The 18,986-nt window shown below is 42.5% G+C and overlaps 2 protein-coding genes across 4 annotated transcripts in view; one reads left to right on the top strand and one right to left on the bottom strand.

The window, feature by feature from the left end:
- The first annotated feature begins 1,930 nt into the window (after positions 1-1,930).
- Positions 1,931-5,545, top strand: LOC122398904 (condensin complex subunit 3-like). The gene is made up of 7 exons (XM_043399168.1): positions 1,931-2,368; positions 2,519-3,315; positions 3,446-3,989; positions 4,077-4,379; positions 4,447-4,770; positions 4,845-5,354; positions 5,423-5,545. Exons 1-7 carry the CDS (start codon positions 2,261-2,263, stop codon positions 5,543-5,545), a joined length of 2,709 nt encoding a protein of 902 aa, XP_043255103.1. The 5' UTR covers positions 1,931-2,260.
- A 187-nt stretch (positions 5,546-5,732) lies between these two features.
- The window catches only part of LOC122398878 (myosin-I heavy chain), a 39,548-nt gene continuing 26,294 nt past the window's right edge, over positions 5,733-18,986 (bottom strand). The window contains exons 4-16 of one of the 3 annotated variants that reach the window (XM_043399140.1): positions 18,377-18,629; positions 17,616-17,950; positions 15,692-16,174; positions 14,328-15,228; positions 14,010-14,262; positions 13,695-13,730; positions 12,419-13,469; positions 11,717-12,306; positions 11,450-11,639; positions 9,927-11,373; positions 9,573-9,850; positions 9,006-9,455; positions 5,733-8,919 (exon numbers count right to left, since the gene is read on the bottom strand). In XM_043399140.1, coding sequence (XP_043255075.1) covers positions 8,707-8,919; positions 9,006-9,455; positions 9,573-9,850; positions 9,927-11,373; positions 11,450-11,639; positions 11,717-12,306; positions 12,419-13,469; positions 13,695-13,730; positions 14,010-14,262; positions 14,328-15,228; positions 15,692-16,174; positions 17,616-17,950; positions 18,377-18,629 — 6,480 coding nt within the window. In that variant the 3' untranslated portion in view covers positions 5,733-8,706. Of the gene's footprint in view, positions 8,920-9,005; positions 9,456-9,554; positions 9,851-9,926; positions 11,374-11,449; positions 11,640-11,716; positions 12,307-12,418; positions 13,470-13,694; positions 13,731-14,009; positions 14,263-14,327; positions 15,229-15,691; positions 16,175-17,615; positions 17,951-18,376; positions 18,630-18,986 lie in introns of all 3 variants that reach the window. The other 2 variants (XM_043399139.1, XM_043399141.1) reach the window with 2 other exon arrangements.

Below are 18,986 nucleotides of genomic sequence, written 5' to 3'. Positions count from 1 at the left end.
GCGATTATTATGTGTTACTGCATGCTCCTGCTGGTCTCTACAAGCCTCTACATGCCTCTACATGCCTCTACACGCCTCTACATGCCACTGCTGGCCTCTGCTGGGGCCTGCTGACCGTTGCTGACCACTCCTGTTACTTCCAACAATGTATAATGATTACTACGCGTAACTACTTGCTCCTGCTACTCTCTACATACTTCTACATGCCTCTACATGCATCTAGATGCCTCTACATCCCTCTGCTGGCCTCTGCTGGCCACTGCTGACCGCTGCTGACCACTCCCGATACTTCCGACAACGTATAACAATTGCTATGTGTTACTGCTTGCTCCTGCTGGTCCCTACATGCATCTAGATGCCTCTAGACGCCTCTACATCCCTCTGCTGGCCTCTGCCTGCCTCCGCTCGCCTCTGCTGACCGCTGCTGACCAGTCCTGATACTTCTGACAAGGTATAACGATTACTACGTGTTCCTGCTTGCTCCTGCTGCTCTCTACATGCCTCTACATGCATCTAGATGCCTCTACATCCCTCTGCTGGCCTCTGCTGGCCACTGCTGACCGCTGCTGACCACTCCTGATACTTCCGACAACGTGTAACGATTGCTATGTGTTACTGCTTGCTCCTGCTGGTCCCTACATGCATCTAGATGCCTCTAGATGCCTCTACATCCCTCTGCTGGCCTCTGCCTGCCTCCGCTCGCCTCTGCTGACCGCTGCTGACCAGTCCTGAAACAACTGGAAAGTCCCGAAACAACGAAAAAGTCCTGAAACAACGAAAAAGCCCTGAAACAACGAAAAATTCCTGGTAGCTGGAAAGTCCTGAAACAGCTGGAAAGTCCTGGAACAGCTGGGAAGTCCTGAAACAACTTGGAAGTCCTGAATTTTTAGCAAAGTTCTGAATTTCAGGACTTTCCAGTGGTTTCAGGACTTTCCAATTGTTTCAGGGAGTCTTATAACTAAGGTAATGATTTGGAAAGGAAAAGAAAGGTAAAAAATGTCGAGAACAGATAGAATTCCTTGTAATTATATCATTTATTGCCATAGATTTACATTATACAATGTTTTAATACATATATATCATGACAGAAGTTGTTAACAAGGGTCAGTAGTGGTCAGCAGGGGTCAGTAGGGGCAGTAGGGGACAGCAGAGGCTTGCAGAGGCAAGCAGAGACCAGCAGGGGCAGGCAGTAACAAGTAGTAATCGTTATACGTTGTCGGAAGTATCAGGGATGGTCAGCAGTGGTCAGCCGAGGCCAGCAGAGGCCAGCAGAGGCAGGCAGAGGGATATAGAGGCATGTAGAGGCATGTAGAGACCAGCAGGAGCAAGCAGTAACACATAGTAATCGTTATACGTTGCCGGAAGTATCAGGTGTGGTCAGCAGCGGTCAGCAGAGGCCAGCAGAGGTTGGCAGAAGTCAGTCGTAATTGTTATACGTCGTCAGAAATATAAGCGGAGGTCAGGAGAGGCCAACAGAGGCTGGGAAAGCTAGCAGTAGCTAGTCGTAATCGTTATACGTTGTCGGAAGTAACGGGTGTGGTCAGCAGTGGTCAGCAGGGGCCAGCAGAGGCACGCAGAAGCCCGCACATGCTGGCAGAGGTTGGCAGAGGCCAGTAGAAGCCAGCAGAGGCTGTGAGAGGCTGGCAGTAGCCGGCAGTAATGGTTATACGTTGCCAGATGTAGTAGATGTGATATCTGAAATGATATACATATGTACGCTCATACATAGGAATAATAAAAAAGAATTTATTATTTTTCAATAATTCAAATATGATCGGGGGGTCTTAAAACGTGTATTTTCGTAAGAAAAATTTCACAAAATTTCTTTTCATTATAGTACCTTGCTTATGTTCGTCTACATACATAGGTCGGAAAGTAAAAAATACCTGGGCAGACGAGACTTGGAATCGTATGCCGTCGACGCGAGGTCGAATTTCAGTTGTGTGGGAGCGAGAAGGCAAATGTGAGCCTTCCTCTCTCGACTCCCACGAGTCGGTCCGAAATTAATTCGGTCAGCTTCGGAGAATCGAGAAAGAGAGCATGCGTCAATTTGCCTTTGTCGACTTTCCGAAACTCTACGATCTCACGTACACGTGATCAAGGCACAGTGTGATTGGTGCACCCGGCGTTCAATCTGGCATCTCCGAATACATTTGAAAAGTAAAACGGTTGGAATCTTGTATGAAATTACGGGTATATGTTCACAATGCTATTAAGTGCTCATTTATTTAAAGCATTAGCGGAATAATTTGGAACAGACATGGATCAAAATATAGATGCACTTATAGGGAAAATATTCTACAATGTTCAGTTCTCTAGAACTTGTCATAAAAGTAACATGAAAAAGTTAAGGAAGTACTACGAGCAGGTACGAACAGATTGTTATTGTTGCGATCTAATTCTTCGTGACATTTTCATTTTTGTTATCGCGAATGGTTGATTATAAACATTCGTTTGATTTAGATATGCATGATGTACGTTTAATATAATTGATATGCTAATTCTTTTCTTATTTTAGTACGAACTGTCAGATTTTTGGGCATCTTTTGTGTCGTGCATTAGAATTCCACTTACTGTCGCACAGCACCATCCACGAGTTGAATGTACTCTTCAATTTGTTGCCAAGTTTGCTGCCAGTTTATTTAATGTCACGAATGAAGAGTCTGAGGAACCACTGTGTCCTTTCCTTAGTAAATTATTTGACTTTCTGTTGAGCCATTGTTGTGTGAAAGATCCAGCCGTACGATTTCGTGTTTGTAAATTTCTGAATATGTTACTGAACTCAATGGGGGATGAAACATTCATAGATGATGTACTTTGTGACAAAATTATTGCCTCCATGACGGATCGTTTGAAGGATAAATCGCCAAAAGTCAGGGCAGAGGCGATATACGCTTTGCATAGACTTCAAGACCCTATGGACGACAACTGTCGAGTTATAAAACTGTACATATATCATGCTTCCAAGGACCCAGTGGCAGAAGTTCGCAAAGCAACATTGATGTGCATGGGAAAAAATCAAAAAACATTGCAGGTAGCATTAAGAAGAACAAGAGATGTGAATGAAAGAGTACGTAAAGCGGCGTATGAATTTATCAGTAAGATCACAGTTAGATCTTTGACTATCACACAGAGAGACCGGTTATTAAATGATGGTTTAAAAGATAGATCTGATCTGGTCAGGAAGTATGTACAAAATGTTATGTTACCATCATGGTTGAGATACTTCAAAGGGGATTTATTGAGTTTAGTGAGAGCCCTTGATGCTGAAATTGGTACAGATGTATCTGCTCTTTCTCTAGAAACTTTATTTAAGTACGTATTTCATTTATACCTTATCATATGCATGTAATTGGAAAAACGATTAATGTAATCGGGTCGAGTGATATAAGATTATTTATTACAATTAATTGAACTAATAAATATTTCATTTTTATTCAATTAGGAGCAGTGGGATAAACAGTTTGATAGAACAATTACCAATAAACAAAGAAACGAAATTAATTCCAGTAGATAAGTTAAACAGCGAGAATGTATTGTATTGGAAATGTTTAATAAAATATTTTTATCATGAAAATCGTACAGACAAATTGGAAGAAATTATACCCGAATTATCCATATTTTGCAAATATATCTCCGACTTTCAAACATCAATACTCGAAAACCAAACGGAGAAATGGGTTAATTCTATGCATAAGTTTATTCTCTTGCAGTTATTTGAGATAACAACAACGTACGATTTGTCCGATGAACTTGGCCGGAAAAAATTGAACGAATTAATATGCAATACCTTGCTAGGTAACCACTGGTCTGAAAAGATCATCGAATGTATAGTATCGCATTTACAATATGTTATACCAGATGTAAATAGTAGAGTAAATATTTTATGTAACGTGATCGGCGATATTAGAGCGCCTTTGACAGAACCTTCGCAATTTGAACAAAATCCTCAAATTTCCAAATACGAACAAGAAAAGAACGATGTAGATGTAAGCATGTAATCTAGACGTAATATTAAAATACGTTCACGCTAAATATTTGAACTATAAATGCCCCTAATTAATAGTATTTTTCAGATAGCATCGCTCAAGGTGAAGTTGTTGGAATTAAAACAAATAGAGTATCAGGCTATACAAGACAAGGAGTTTTTGAAGGCGGACAGTTTACAGAAGGAAATAAATGAATTAACCGAAGAAATAAAAATGTCTTCGGTAAAAGTTCCTCCTCCTTTGATGATCGTCGAACAAGAGATCAAGGAAAAAGATGATCCGGAAACGATGATTAAATGTCTAAGCATAATATGTACTGCACTACAGTCCGTAACTTCGTTAACGCCGACTCTTAGAGATTTGATGAAAATGGGTCTCGTCAGTTTAGATGTAAGTACTTGTTTTCTAATTTTTTATTTCGCTCCTCCGATTCATTCGATGTAATTTTTATTCGTAGTATCCGAACGATAACGTTTACATGCTGGCAATAAAAACGATCAGTATCTATGGCATATTAGATAAGGAACTTGCGAAGAAACATATGGTAATATTGCTTCTACAGTTTTCTCTGGAGCAAGAAAATTCAAAAATTTTGATCACAGCTTTGAAGGGAATCTTTGATCTTCTATCGTTATACGGTCTCGAATATTTCGGGAACGTAGAAAGTCAGGAAGAAACCATCGATCAAAGTAAAAAATCTCCGTCGTCGACACAGAGGTCTGAAACTGAGGGGAACAATTGCAATTTTATTAAAATTCTAACAGGATTATTAGACGACGCGGTAAGTATATATTTCGCGTAACGTTCGTTCAAGTTGAGAAAATGATACGTGTATTTTCTTTAATAAAAACACAGAATGAAGAAATAAGAACGATCGCCACCGAAGGTTTCTGCAAGTTGTTGATTAATCAACGAATCAGTAGCGTCGGTTTATTGTCGAGATTAATAATTTTATGCTTCAATCCAGCGAATGATAGGGACTACTATCTTCGACAGTGTTTAAGTACTTTCTTCGATAACTTTTTAACACGCGTACCCCAGGCGCAAGAAATGTTTGAAGAGGCGTACTTGCCGACATTAAAAATTTTGTACAACGCACCAGACACCAGTCCCTTGCAAGAAATTGATCCCTACGACGTGTCCAAATTCATACTGAGCATGACCAGAATCAGCCATTCCAAATTCGCATCGAAAAATTATTACGCGCACAATAATCTTGTTTTCACCATTTTTACGGAAGTGATAAATTCAAACAGCTGCATCGACGAGGAAATGCTCATTAAATCTTTACAGTATTTGCATCTGGAGATAGACGACTCGTCGAAAAAAAATATACTGCTCGCTTTGGATAAAGTTTTGGAAATGGTAAATTTCCATGGACAATATGTTATTACTTACTAGTTGCAATGAATACACTTGTTAATTTCATGCAGGTGCAGCAAAGTTCCAAAACACAAGTACTGAAATACATTGACGCTTTTAAACGGAAATTAAAAATTCCAAACGTCGAGGAAGCACCAAAGGATGAAAAGACCGACGACGACACCGACGAATAGTTTTATAATTCATACCAGACGCGTATAATATTCAATAAATGTTATTTTTAAGCAAATATGGAGTTTGTCTATGTCCCTAAGTTCCAAATTTTCCACGATTATTCTGACTAAAAAAAATCACGGTTTTTTAATGTTGTCGTAGGTTTCATGTATTGAACATATCTTCAATACGCAATGATGTGCGTTTGATAACCAGTTATTTATTTATTAAATTCGTAACATACTTTTAAATTAAAATGTCGGGAAGCCACTGACAAAGCACCGATATTTTATAGCGATTCAAAATGCTTTCGCTTGTACGTTATTCGGAACATAATTATTTGATCGTACTTAAAGAACAATTTAAATAGTTTCGCTTCGAGCAACGTCGCTGATCGTCGTTCGATTAATTTGCTACCCGAAGAAACAAGTCCTCATTACTTGCAATATTAAAGCTTCGCTTTCTTTTATTGTACCCTTAATACATAGCTCGAGTATATTAATAATCTATATTTATATTTATGTTCATATTTATATAATAGTATGTATAACCTCGTCGCGTGTAGGCGTGTAACTCCCTCTGTATTTTTGTAGGTGTACCTTCGAGTTTACAACAAAATTTGTCGCGTGTGTGTGTGTATGTCTGTGTGGGTATGTAATCGCATGTAATTTGCATTGTGTGCGTATCCATCTATGCGTGTCTACTATTTATATACGTATATACAGTGTTGTCCGTTCTTAAATATTTCAATATAACATCGTCAACCAATAATTTATTTCGCTTAAGTTACACAATACGGGGTTTTGCGTACCTTCCCCCGCTACTCCCTCCCACCCCCCTTTTCTTTTTCCCTTTTAAGTATCATGCACGCGTCGTAAATCGCATTCTCGATTCGTACGTTCCTTTTCACACATTCACGCGATCTCTTTCTCACCCGCGCCGTTCACGCATTCGCCACTCACCACCTCTTCCGTCCTCCATTTTTCTATTAGTTAACACGAAGTCTCACTCGTTAAACAGCTCTCGAAGACTAAGGACACCCAAAGCGGATCACAGTCTGTCTCTGCACTCGTCGAATCTTAGCCAAACTCCCGGAAAGGAAATCTCAATAAATACAAAGGGTACACGAAAACTTCTTCGTTTCGTCACGAGTCCTCGATCTTTGCTTCCTGATCGATCCTTAAGTACGCGTATCGCAACGTTTTCTAGGTACACGGCGCAATATTTATTGCCGCCAAAAGGCGAACAGAGAACTTCTGACCAGATTACAATTCCGAGCAACCAATAAGAGTCATCGTAACACTTTACAGTAATCGAGTGAAAATAGAAACTTTGCTCTTTACGCGTAAGCAAGGATCGTAGGCAGTGGTTCGAGACATTGGAACGAAATTTTGGTCCGAACGAACTCCGGATTCGATGAGCTCCAGTGTTCGACAAAAGATTCTTATTAGAGGGAATTGCATACGTAATGTTACCCTAACCCTTTCTCGACTGTGTTCCGTAAAAAGTGCTTCGTAAAATCGGATATACCGTGTAACTCGAAAAATGAATTATCGTACAATTCTTTACTTACAGAATCTTGTAATTGTTATATTATTGAGCGCAATCACCGTTAATATTAGCAGAAACTAACGGTATTTCTACATAGTGAACTGTGAAAGAACTTCGATTCCGTATACCAGTTGAGCTCTACAGATACGATAGATTATTTTGAAAGGGTTACAAATTTCTGTACGCGATCGAGATGTAAATTTAATTTACGTGGAAACGAAATTTGAATTGAACACTGGAGAATTCTGCTCGAAACTTATCGTTATCGTTTTACGTTTAAACATTCCTCTGTTGATTGTTTAATATTTACATACCAAGATATCGAGCGATTCCGGGGCTCTTGAATTAAAAGAAACGAAACAAAATTTCTTTGGACGCAATTTCGTGGCATTTTTGATCGATACGATCGCATTCGAATCACGGATATTTTTTTGTTTTTTTTTTTTTGTTTTTCTTTTTATTTCCGCACGAACGATAATTCCACCTATTAAATGCTCGATTTAATTTCATAGTCGTAAGCTTTACAAGAAAAGCGACGATAGCGCGAAAGGATTGTCTGAAAAACGAATATCCGATTACCGTTCAACTTTCGATTGAAACGTGATCGAAGATTTTTCGAAATACGAGTTAATTATTACATTATCGCTTGCTATACTTGGAATATTGTATGTAAGTATAATTATAGCGTGTATAATTGTGTTTAAATTTTGCGCAAGTCTAATATTCGAGATGTTAACGTCGATTGCAATATGGCGACTATTCGAAGTTTTACTTTTTCTTTTTGATGGTATCGTCGAACAGAGTGATTAACGAGAGAAGTAAAATCGAGGATAGAATTAATGAATTAGTCGTTCCTGACATTGTCCAAATGAAATCGTGTATATCACACTTTTCGTTAGACGATACGAAATGATATGTCGAAGTGTGTGGATACGGTACACCTGTATTAATAATACTCATCGATCAATTCAGCGGTTATTGCGTTTTACGGTTGCGGGTTGTATACGCTGGAAAAATTTGTATAAAAAACGTTGACGATCGCTCGTAAAAAAGGCAACGACGTTTACACGAGGAAAAATGGAAATAGAAATCTTTAACAGCTTTGCAGCTTGAAAAATCGTAAAATGGCAGTTGTTTTGTCGGTCGGTCCATTTGCTAGATCTACTCTCCGCGGTGGCAGCTATCATCATTCGACGCCTCTCGAGCCCTAAGCTAAATTGAATAAATACTGGAAGAAAGAAGTATTCCTAGGCTAGTGCCATCTCGTCGCGACGATTCTTACTCGCCGCCTGATAGGCCTTGCCGATAAAGCATTAATAACTACAGGACACTTCCTCGCCACAGCCTGATAACAAACTTCACATTTTAATTTTAACAACAAATAATTGAATCTGAATGATGAAATGTAGAAATATAGAAGTATAGGTGTATATTAGGGGTTATTGTAGACGATATTGGAATGCATTTTTCTTCTTTTGAGTCGGCCTATCTTTATCAAAGAAACATCAGATATCGAGGCATCTTCGTTAAAGAGTCAAATATGTAAGAAGAAACTTTTACACATGTATGAGTTAATCGTTTGCGTATCAGGTTGGGAAGAAGTGTCTCACCTAACGATTCGCCTAACTTTTTAACTAGCTTGCGATTGTATCACTGGAGCACCTCTATGCAATACCGAAGCAGGTCGTGATTTACGACCACCGGCAGTCGTGAGATTCGAGGGTGGTTGCTGCAGCTGTTGCTGAGCTATTTGTTGAGCTATCGCTGAATCTCTCTTCGGTATTTCTGGCGGCGATTGTAGCACGTCCATATACTCGCGAATTAAATTCGCTATTTGGTGTGCCTGAAATTAATAGCAAAGACAAATTAAAAATCCGCTCGATGCTCAAAACATTCTTTACATTCTTTTTAAGCTCTGCAAACAGTTACCTGGGATGTCGTTAGGATCACTTTGCTCTGTTTCTTATCAGTACCGGTGATAATCATCAAACAACTAACAGCTGGATTATAACTGAGAATACTGTTATATTCGTAGGTACAGAGAGCATTTCTAGAGCGATGCTCCAGAAGGTGAAGACCTTGTTGATCGACGGCCAACCAAAGAACGCGTGGCCAGTTCGAAGTAAACGATTGCATCACATCGAATATCGTGGCCCTGTGCAGTGGCCATGACTGAATTAAATTTAAGAAAGCCTTTTTCGCTTCTGGCGGCGTCATTCCTCTCAAAGATTGATGGTGTTGGAAAACACCTTCCACGCACAAATTTGGTACCAGTCTTGCGGGTAGGCAGTGACTCGATATAGCACGGTAATCTTGGTCCGAAACGGCATCCTCGCAATCACCTAGTTCCAATTGAGCTTGCAAGGCTGTCAGCATCATCTGAAAAGACATCGAGAGTTCAGTAAACGTCGTGCCGCGTTCTTTTCGAATGTCCTCCGATCTACGATATATGTAACAAGTTTAACAAGGTTTACAGACGGAAAGAAAATTATTTACAGCTTCCTTCTCGGTGATTGGGAACCGATCGGCGCGTAAATCGTGCAACACTTGATGGTACAGTAACTCTTTCTCCACGGGATCGTCGAGATTCATGTATTGATCGAGGAACAAATGTTTCTTAAATAGGAAGAAATGGTGTGCATGTTTCCTTTGCGATTGGTTCTGTTGTGCGTTCGCCGTTCTGTAACGTTCCCATTTCGACATTACGTCCGCGATTTTCTCTTCCGGTATCAATGCTCGTTCGGTCGGTCCTAGGACCTCGTAAATAGCATATCCTGTAAATCATAGCTCAATTGTAAATCATGATAACCAGCGAATGAAACTACGTAACGTGATTATTGTAATCTCTACCCAGAGCTGTTTCTTCCAGACCAATCTTAACTTTGATGATTTCCATAACGTCCCTGGCTGTCGCCGACGGATGGAATTCCACGGCGTGGTACTGTCCATCCATGAAATGGAATCTCGCGTAAATTGGCCTACGATTGATCGTGCACATTATCTCTTCCCTGCTCGGCGGCCATTGTCTTCTCCTCGTGCCCTGCGTCTTGTAAAGGCACTTTTCAGCGAATCGGGCATACTTCCCTTCTTCCGTCACGTAATCGCTGGCGCAACGCTTCAAGTGCGCGATCAGATACTTTCGAATAACCTTTTGCGGCGGTAGGATTACCGAACAGGCCAGAGAGAGCAACGCCCAATGCCTGAGATTCACCCGACTGTTAGGATCAGGGTGATCGGTAGTTTGCTTGATCAACTGTAAATACAATTCGCCCAGCAAGTTCTCTTTCCTTATGCAACGTTCCATCACCGTTTGTATCAGGTTCACGTGCTCGTCTTCGACTCTTCGAACCGTGTCGCCATTCTGTCCGAGACCCGCGTACGTTAAGATTAATTGGAACACGCTGAGGGACATTTGCTCGTCAGGATCGGGAAGTTTCGAAAGACTCTGAGGTATAGCTTGTCTGCTGAACGCCCAGTACGCGTACGGGAATCCCTTGTAAGTCTCACCGTGATCCGTTGCGCTACCGTGTTCCTGCCTGAGCTTCTCTATTCTGTGCTTCGATAGCCTCCTTAGGGTATTCCTGAGGAAACCACCGCCAGAGTCCTGCGGTTTCCTCAGTATTTCCGCGTCGACGAGCGTCCTTCGACAGTTAACCAAGTTGTGATAGAGCCTGATACGATCCTCGTTGGTGATGCACTTGAGCTTCTTGGTAGGAACCTCGTTCTCCGTGATCCAACCAGCCAACGCTGGACAGTAGCTAACGATCAAACTACCGATCTCATTTTTCTGCGCAGTTTCGAACACGAAACACTTGTGCGAGCTGTCGGGATTGTGACGAAGCAGGGACAGCGTGATGAAGGAGTCGCTCGGGTCCAACATAATGCTCTCCACATCCTGATACCTATACTCCGATAAAACGAACTTATCGTCCGGCTTGATCAGCATCAAACCTTCGCAGTTGATGCCCAGGATCAGTTGATTACCGTAGGACCAGTATCCTCGATACGTGACGTTGAACATCGTCGTGCCGTAGAGCGGGTATTGCATCACGCAAGACAGATACAACACTTTGGCCGCCAATTCTTTGCGACCAGCACCGTACTGTCTGTGTGCTTGGGCTATTATCGGCACCCAAACATCGTCGCCACGGGCTCGACTTATTCGATAAGGCAAAAAGCTATCCACCTCGCTGTAATAATCTAATCGATCGTTATCTTTCGGATCTCCCAAAGCGACTTGAGCTTGCAGGCCTGCAAGCTGAAGGGCAACTTTCTCGGACACTGGGAAGTCGTCGCACTGAAATGTTGAAAATTAAACGTTGAGACAATATTGGTAAATGAATATTTTCTTTTTTTGTGGCAACGTTAATTACCTTCACAACATTGTACACTGCTTGGGCATACAGCATGTTCACTTCGACGGGATCCTGAGATATTTCCCGAGTGTTTCTGAACAATCTACGCTTGAAGACGAATCTATTATCACCGCTGCCTAAAGTAGCGTTGTTACTTCGTCGCAGCGTGGAAAATGTTGATTGCGCTGTGTTCAACTTGCATTGTTTCCTGAGGATTTAGAATTAATTGTAGTTATTTTTAACAGTACATAGTTTGTTAAAATAGATAAGTCTGGTAACGCGTACATTTCCCAAGCAGCTATCACGTCGTACAAGTAATCGTGCGCCCGCACGTGCTCCTCGCCATCCGGTCTGCTTTGGTAGATCGCCCAACCCTCCAGAGATCGAAGCCCCAATTTTTCACCTAACTTTGTAACCGCATCGGCGGCTGTGTCGGTCGGATGCACATCGATAGCCTTGGTTCTTCCATCCAGAAAGAAGAACCGACAAACTATAGTGCCCAATCGTCTCATGGCAGCGATCTCTACCGTGGACGGTGGATGTTGTCTGCAGGAGGCTTTCATGTTTTTACAGTTATCCACGCACCATTGAACGTACTGCTTCAGTTTCCCTTCCAGAGCCAAATTCTTTCGCAAGAACGAGAGGAAGTACTTGTAGAGCAGTTTGCTAGGCTGGAAAGCAACGATCGCCAGACACAGCAATAACCAGACTCGTTCAGCCCATTCTAGGTTGGGGTTATTTGTCGCCTGACGCATGCACTGAACAAAAATCTCGTCCCTCAGCTCTTCGCGCTCGATACCATAACCGATTATACTCTGAATAGTTGCGATCTCCTGATCCAACTTCATCTCTCCCCTTATGTATTTACAGAGATCCTAAACATCAAGAAACAGTTTCATAACGAACGTTAACTCTCTATTGTATTGCCTACTCGACTGGATACCAAATAAAAAAAACAATTTCATAAAACTAGTATTAGATGCTTACCCTGAAGACCGAACACGCCACGTTAACGTTATCAGGGTCGTACATATGAATGTGAGAATTTGGAATGGTGGAGCCTTTGTAATAGGTGACCATTTCGTACTTTGGTATGAACTCGACGCTCTTGCCGCGCGATTTTCTGGTGAGAGTGGCCATTATCGTTCCCTCGGGCGATCGTTCGTGGCTGTTAAAGTAATTCTGCGCGAACTCTACGATGTCGTGATATGTTACTTCGCTGTCAGGTTCCTTTTTGTCCTCCAGTTCCTGAAGCTTGCGCTCCACTCTACATTTCCGTCTTTGCTCGCGTTCTACCGGCTGTGGTTGTGGCTGTTGTTGTTGCTGCTGTTGCTGCTGATCGTGGCCGTTCTGTTGCTGCTGAGGCACCGGTTGGTGATGGTTGTGATGCAAGTGATGGCTGTTCGAATTCCTCGATTCTGGCCTGGAGGGAGGACTGCTTGCAATTTGCTCCTTGATGACCTTGTTATTTGGTACCGGTGGAGGCGATCCACAGGTCTCACCGTTCACCAACGATCCAGAGTTTCCGTTCACCACGATGGGACTACCGGGACTGTTTTCCTCGCGTGGCAAAACGGATTCGTAAATTGGCTCCCCGTTGTCGGTGGAGGAATCACCGTTCATCGCTATAGGCGGAGCAGGCGGTGGCGGGGGCGGAGGAGGTTCAGTGGGTTCTGGAAGACTAGGCTGACCAAGCTTGCCACTGTTTCCACAGGCTATCCTCTGCTGCGACTGCGACTGTTGCTGGGGCGGCGACGGTGGGTCCTGTCCATTCGGAGTGTTCGCGCTGGATTCTGACTTGGAGTTCATCTCCATCTCCAACTGAATCACAGTCTCCAGTTCTACGTCAAGATCTTCCACCAATTCGTCCATTTGCTCGCCAATCTCGTCGATAATTTGATTACCCTTAGTCGACTGAACGTCGGACAGAAACGAGAACAGATTGTCCAGATCTACCGATTGCAAATCCGAGGCAGCCATCTTGGAGTTCATCTGTTCTGCCATTTGCGACAACGCGGCGATTTCTTCTTGCGCCTTCCTGTAAAATCGAACAAAGCCGCTAGAGACACTTCGCTCGTGGATCGTAGCGGGTGGTTTTAGTGTTTAAGCGCAGAGATTAGTCAGGGGAATACGTGACGCGTGCTGATATGCATATGCGGGTCTATTAGACTCTGTTACGTATGTTAAGAGCAATTATTTGCTGCAAAACTCCATCATGCGGCAGGGATTTTTTATTCGCCGTTTCAACTACTCAGGAACTTACCCAGGCTCCATTCCGACAATACCATTGTACTGTGCGCTACAAGAGACACAAATGGAAACGCTATTAACGCACAAACGAACGATCATCCCACGTAACGTCACCGCACATCGTATACTAAAATAAGGGTATAGTACCTAGAGGGCTGGAAAAGCTTCGTTGTGCATAGCAATGTAGAAATCTGAATCAGTGGATCATGACTCGACCCGATACTTGTATACTGTTATTTGTCTTCCTCGGTTCATTTATATCAGCGTACAACAAAGCTTTACCAACACCCTACGTATCATAAACTGTAGGGTGGCTGGTCGATCGTACCTTTGGCTCTCTTCTAGCGCTTTCTTGTCTTCCATTAGTCTCCTCTCTTCCTCCAATCTCTCTCTCTTTCTCATCTCTTCATCCACTCGCCTCATTTCCCTCAGGGCTGTCGCCACCTCCCTGGCAAAGACACCGCGCAGATGACTCTGAATGACAATAGCTGCTCTGCGCTTTCTGATGAACATTATCCTTAGTTTCCAGCCTCGATAAGCGTGCTGCACCTTCAACGCAGCCTCCCTTACGCGTTTGTAGTCTGCAAAGGGAAACGCAATATACAGGAACTTAATAATTCCCTGATAGCCTACAAAAGTAACGTACCCTTTCTATCGACGTAGCCCCTCCATATCTTCTGTATCATGATGGCATTGCTGGTGACCATTTGGTTCCTAGAGTCTTCCAACGGCTCGTGAACGTAGCTTCTCAGAAACACCTTACTCCTGCCTATTTGCCACTCGGTCTCCGGTATACCTTGGCTACTGATCAGGCACTTGACAGCTTCGATCTCCTCCCCGGAACGGGACAAACGCGCCTTGTCCAAGCATCGATACCTAGCGACGAAGTCGTGGAACGCCATGTGTATAGGGAAGCCCTCCTTTCTTATTCGAATGATGTCCAACATGCCTAGATACTTCAGCTGATCCAACACCAGCTTCTCGTCGTAGTGGTTCGCTATCTTTTGCATGTTCGGCTTGATGCATCTTGCGTACCAGGGTGTGGTGGCTTGCAGAACGTCGACCAGCGCCTGCAGCTGATGCCTGAACGAGTCGCAAAGAGTAGGCTTGCCTTTGGACGTTCCACGGGACATGGTGGTAGTGTTCCCGCTTGCACGGGCCACCGTGCATCCAAGAAGGTCCTGGTAAACGGTGATCTCTTGCACGAATTCGTTCGTGCTTCTCGACATGAAGTCGAAGAAGACGTCTTGTTGTACGTCGCGGTTCTTGTCCACGAAACCCTCGACGGTGTACGTGACGCATCCCGCGTAATGCTTCACGCCAAACTCTTTCTCCCATTTTCGACGGTCGTCGCCTTTCACGTAGCACGGATGGTTCTCGAATTCGGCGTGCAAATTGGTCAGGTAAGCTAAGTCGGAGCCTTTCGGCATATGGCACTGCTCGGTCAGTAACTTAAGAACACATCGTGGAGGTTTCTCGATTAATTCCAGGCACATGGTGTTGTCCGTGAAGGTGATATGGGAGTATTGGATCTCTTCCTGACGGTACTGAAATTCGAAACGTCCCACGTGTTACGGTAATTGACTTCGCCATCGGTGGGTTCGCGTCGTCCCTTTGTTGCTCTCTAACCCCTTTAAGGACGTGCATTATGAAAACCTTTTACATATATTGAAAATTCTATGTTGCCTTCTATGAAAACAAATTTCATGGCTAACCAGTTAAGTATTGATGTAAGAACTTGGGGTGTGGAGTTTTATGAATTTTTGCAATCAGAGTTAAATTGATAATAAAAATCCTTATACTAAAATTGTATGATTATATTAGGTACAGGTATCAGATTTGTTCAAGAACGTTATAAATATATAAGCTGTTTAAGTTTAACTCGTTACTCGACATTTTCGCTTAGATAACTACTTTGCTTGTCTCTGGTTTCACCCCACCAGTTGAGCCACAAGCTCATCACATGCCCCAATGAACCACCGCTGAACCGAGCGGGCAGAAACTACTTACAAGCTCTTGCTCCAATGCGAACACATAGTGATTGAAAAACTTGTGCAGCTTCTCGTTGGTGTAATTGATACACAGTTGCTCGAAGCTGTTTACGGCGAAGTTCTCGAAGCCGAATATATCGAGGACGCCGAGGAACCTCGAGCTGTCCTGCCCGGGGTTCGTGCAATTGTTGATGTGGTTGATGAGCCAGGCGAACGCCCTCGAATACAACGCTTTCGCCATCGCGTGCCTGTTTTCTCTGGCTTCCTGCACTTTCAGAGGTATCTCGGTGATGTTTCCACGTACGTTTATCTGTCGTATTAGCACCACCTTCGTCAGATCCTCGACCTGCAGACCCAGCAACGGAGCCACCGTACCGACGATCTCGAGATCCTCGGTGCTCAGTTCGCATCTTTCGCCATCGACGTCCTCGAAGCTCAGGTTTCCCAGCCAGAGAATGGCGGACAGCACTCTGAAAATGCCCTCGCACATCTCTGGCGCAACCTGGAAAAATTTAACAAAGGACTCAGCTTCGGGGGAAACATTTCTAACCTCACTTTATATTTTCGATAAAGAATTTTTTTTCTCGAAACTGAGCAGGATTTCGGGGGTATGTGTATTCACCAAAAATGATTGTAATTGACCCATGTAACTAAAAATAATTTTTTTAGAACGATTTGAAATTTTTTAATTTCGCCGAAAAATTTGTCCACCTACTCGAATTTTTTTCTCGAAAGTGCGTAGGATTTCGGGGGTACGTCTATTCACCAAAAATGATTGTAATCGACCCTCGGAATGAAAAATAATTTTTTTAGAACGATTTGAAATTTTTTAATTTCGCCGAAAAATTTCACACCTTCTCGAATTTTTTTCTGGAAAATGAGTAGGATTTCGGGGGTATGTTTATTCACCAAAAATGATTGTAATTGACCCCCGCAAACGAAAATAATTTTTTCAGAACGATTCAAAATTTTTTTTTTTTCGCCGATAAAGTAGGCACCTACCCCCTGTCGATTTTTCTGAAAATTCGTTTTTCATTTTTAATAATTTTGTTTGACGTCCTATAGAAAAGTTGTCTAATACTATTTTATAGGTACCCATGAGTACTACTTCCGAAAAAAGTTTCATTGAAATATATTCACTATTGTAGGAGTTATGGACGTTTGAAAATTGGACCATTTTTATGGGGTTTTTCACATATTGCCGAGTCAAGGAACAACTTTCCAAATATTTTTAGAATTTCTACATTTTCTACATTAAAATACGCGTCGTTTGCATTTTTAAACATTAAAATCGTCCAATCCGTTCAGAAGTTATGACGTTTTAAAGATTCGCATGAAATTTCGGGGAACCATTTCTGGCCATAAATTACATTTTCGTTTAGGAATTTTTTTCTCGAAAATGCGTAGGATTTCGGATATATGTGTAATGACCAAAAATGATCGTAATCGACCCTTGTAATCGAAAATAATTTTTTTAGGACGATTTGAAATTTTTTTATTTTGTCGAAAAATTTCTCATCTTCTTGAATTTTTTTCTGGAAAGTGAGTAGGATTTCGGGGGTACGTCTATTCACCAAAAATGATTCTAATTGCCCCATGTAACCAAAAATAATTTTTTTAAAACGATTCGAAATTTTTTAATTTCGTCGAAAAATTTGTCCATCTACACGAATTTTTTTCTTGAAAGTGCATAGGATTTCGGGGCTATGTCTATTCACCAAAAATGATTGTAATTAACCTCCGCAACCGGGAACAATTTTTCCAGAACGATTTGAAACTTTTTAATTTCGCCGAAAAATTCCGACCGTTATAAATTATCAGTCGTGGCAAGTTATAGTTAGAATATTCCAGTTGGTGATACATCAAACGCAGCGAGGAACCCAGCAATTAACGGCAATCTATTTTCGTGGTTATCGGTGTGGATTTAGCCGGGGCTTAATTACCTGAAGTACGTTGAACGCGAGCCTAAGTGCATCCAGCTTCTTAGAGTCGGAGATCCCATCGATCTTTACGCAGCCAGACTGATTGAGATACTTGTAGTGGCTGGCTGGCATCAGTTTGTACTGCTCGGCGAATTCCTTGTCCCTCGTGCCAGCCTCGACCAGCTGATAGAACACGTGGTAGTTCCTCTCCCCGGCACTTTGGAACGTTATACGGCTCTGTTCCAGCAGGTAATCCTGGATGATGCACCCTTTGATCATCCACTTGCTGTCGAAGCACACTTGCATGAACTTCCCGAACCGTGAGCTGTTGTCATTTCTCACCGTCTTCGCGTTACCTGGTTCCAAAAACGAACTCGCGTTAAACTCGCATTTCACAAACAAAATAAGCAACGAACAAATTTTACTTCAATTCCACGAACTTGTTTTAAGAAAATATTTTTTTTTTTTTAAATATTTTTTTTGGCGTAGCTCAGGTTCGAACGGTACAATTTTTACGATATCCCTTAAATCTTTCTTCTCCATTGACCCAGTTCTTACCCCTCGCGTTTCTGCATTTAACACCTGACTCGTTTCTCCGGCTCTCGACTCCCGAGTAACGAATCCCCTTTATTTTTAAATGCCATTAAGAATAGGGTTCGTCGACCGGTTTCAGATGACTCGCGTGTTTACGTTCGCCTATTTTCCAGCCTTTAGAAAATAGGTTTTATCGAAAAGCGACGACAAATCGTGTAACGAACAGTTGCTTATTAAACTGTAATTACCAAATGCTTCGAGGATGGTGTTCGCCTCCAGGATCTGCTGCTCCACCCACGTGTCCACGTTGCTGGTCACCGAGCACAGATATTGCAGGATAAATTTCGTGGTTTCGGTCTTCCCGGCGCCGCTCTCGCCGGATATCACGCAGGACTGATTACTTTCCGTGTCCTGGAGCGACCTGTACGCAGCCTCGGCCAGAGCGAACACGTGCGGCTCCAGAGAGCCCATTTTCTGCCCATGGTACCTGGTCACGTACTCCTGCCACGGACAAAAGACCACGGTTCAAAAATTTAGCAACCTTATGATTTCCCTCGAAAACGAAACGCTGAAACGCGGTCTGGGTATACGCCAAATGTAATAGCCGCTCGAGGATCCGTAGACAGACGGACCCTATCCCCTCCCAAACGCCATACATAGCTACTTTTCTGCCCATCTATCTAAAATTATTTTTTGTTTCAAAATTTTTACGGTTAATTTGATACAGCGATTAATTCTGAGAATAAGCGTGACGAAGCACGTATACAGCAACGGCAGAAAGAGAGGTTAGAAAATGAATAAAAGACAAATGGAATTGCGAACATTCTAACCTAACATTCTAGCACTGAGAATGACAAG

Source organism: Colletes gigas, unplaced genomic scaffold (genome assembly GCF_013123115.1).
Source record: "Colletes gigas isolate AHSC1104 unplaced genomic scaffold, ASM1312311v1 Colletes_gigas_Sc00012, whole genome shotgun sequence".
Classification (NCBI taxonomy): Eukaryota; Metazoa; Arthropoda; class Insecta; order Hymenoptera; family Colletidae; genus Colletes; species Colletes gigas.
The sequence above is the reverse complement of the archived record's forward strand: the minus strand, read 5'-3'. Positions and strand labels throughout refer to the sequence as shown.